Genomic DNA, 467 nt, shown 5'->3' on the forward strand with positions numbered 1-467 from the left:
TGCTGCATAGGAAAGCGACTGAGGTTTTGTTGATCCGCCACTAAATACCAATTGATCACCGCTTGAATCAGCGAATTAACGCATATTTTGTGGAACCAACGCTGTTTCTCCGTGCGCAGCGTGTTGGATTCGATGAACACTTGAAGTTGGCGTACCACAAGGAGTAGCCGAACTTGCAGTGATTTGAGATGTCCTCTCACGTGGCATCAGTGCATTAGAACTTGACCGGTGTTCGACATTCTGGGGTGTATGTTGCCGCAAAATAGCAGGAGTTCCGATGCCTTGAATCTCTCTTCTCTCCCCCTCAATCGGGACGACTGCTGATCTGTGTTGTTCATGAGGTTCAACAGTGTCAACTTCCATGTCCACACCCAAAGCATTTGCCAGGGAAGTTACTACCTCTTCCACAACTCCAGCGGCCACCTCTGCCTCGGCCACGTCCACGACTGCCTCCTTTACTACCTCCT

At 50.1% G+C, this 467-nt stretch overlaps 1 protein-coding gene across 1 annotated transcript in view; it reads right to left on the reverse strand.

The window, feature by feature from the left end:
• Window positions 1-75: 75 nt before the first annotated feature.
• PHALS_04291 (uncharacterized protein) overlaps window positions 76-467 on the reverse strand; it is a gene marked incomplete at both ends in the record, with an annotated part of 482 nt that continues 90 nt past the window's right edge. Inside the window, one exon of the mRNA XM_024718381.1 lies at window positions 76-458. Within this exon, the coding sequence (XP_024583785.1) occupies window positions 76-458 (383 nt within the window). The remainder of the gene's footprint in view (window positions 459-467) is intronic.

This window comes from Plasmopara halstedii (genome assembly GCF_900000015.1).
Source record: "Plasmopara halstedii genome assembly, contig: Scaffold_2592, whole genome shotgun sequence".
Classification (NCBI taxonomy): Eukaryota; Oomycota; class Peronosporomycetes; order Peronosporales; family Peronosporaceae; genus Plasmopara; species Plasmopara halstedii.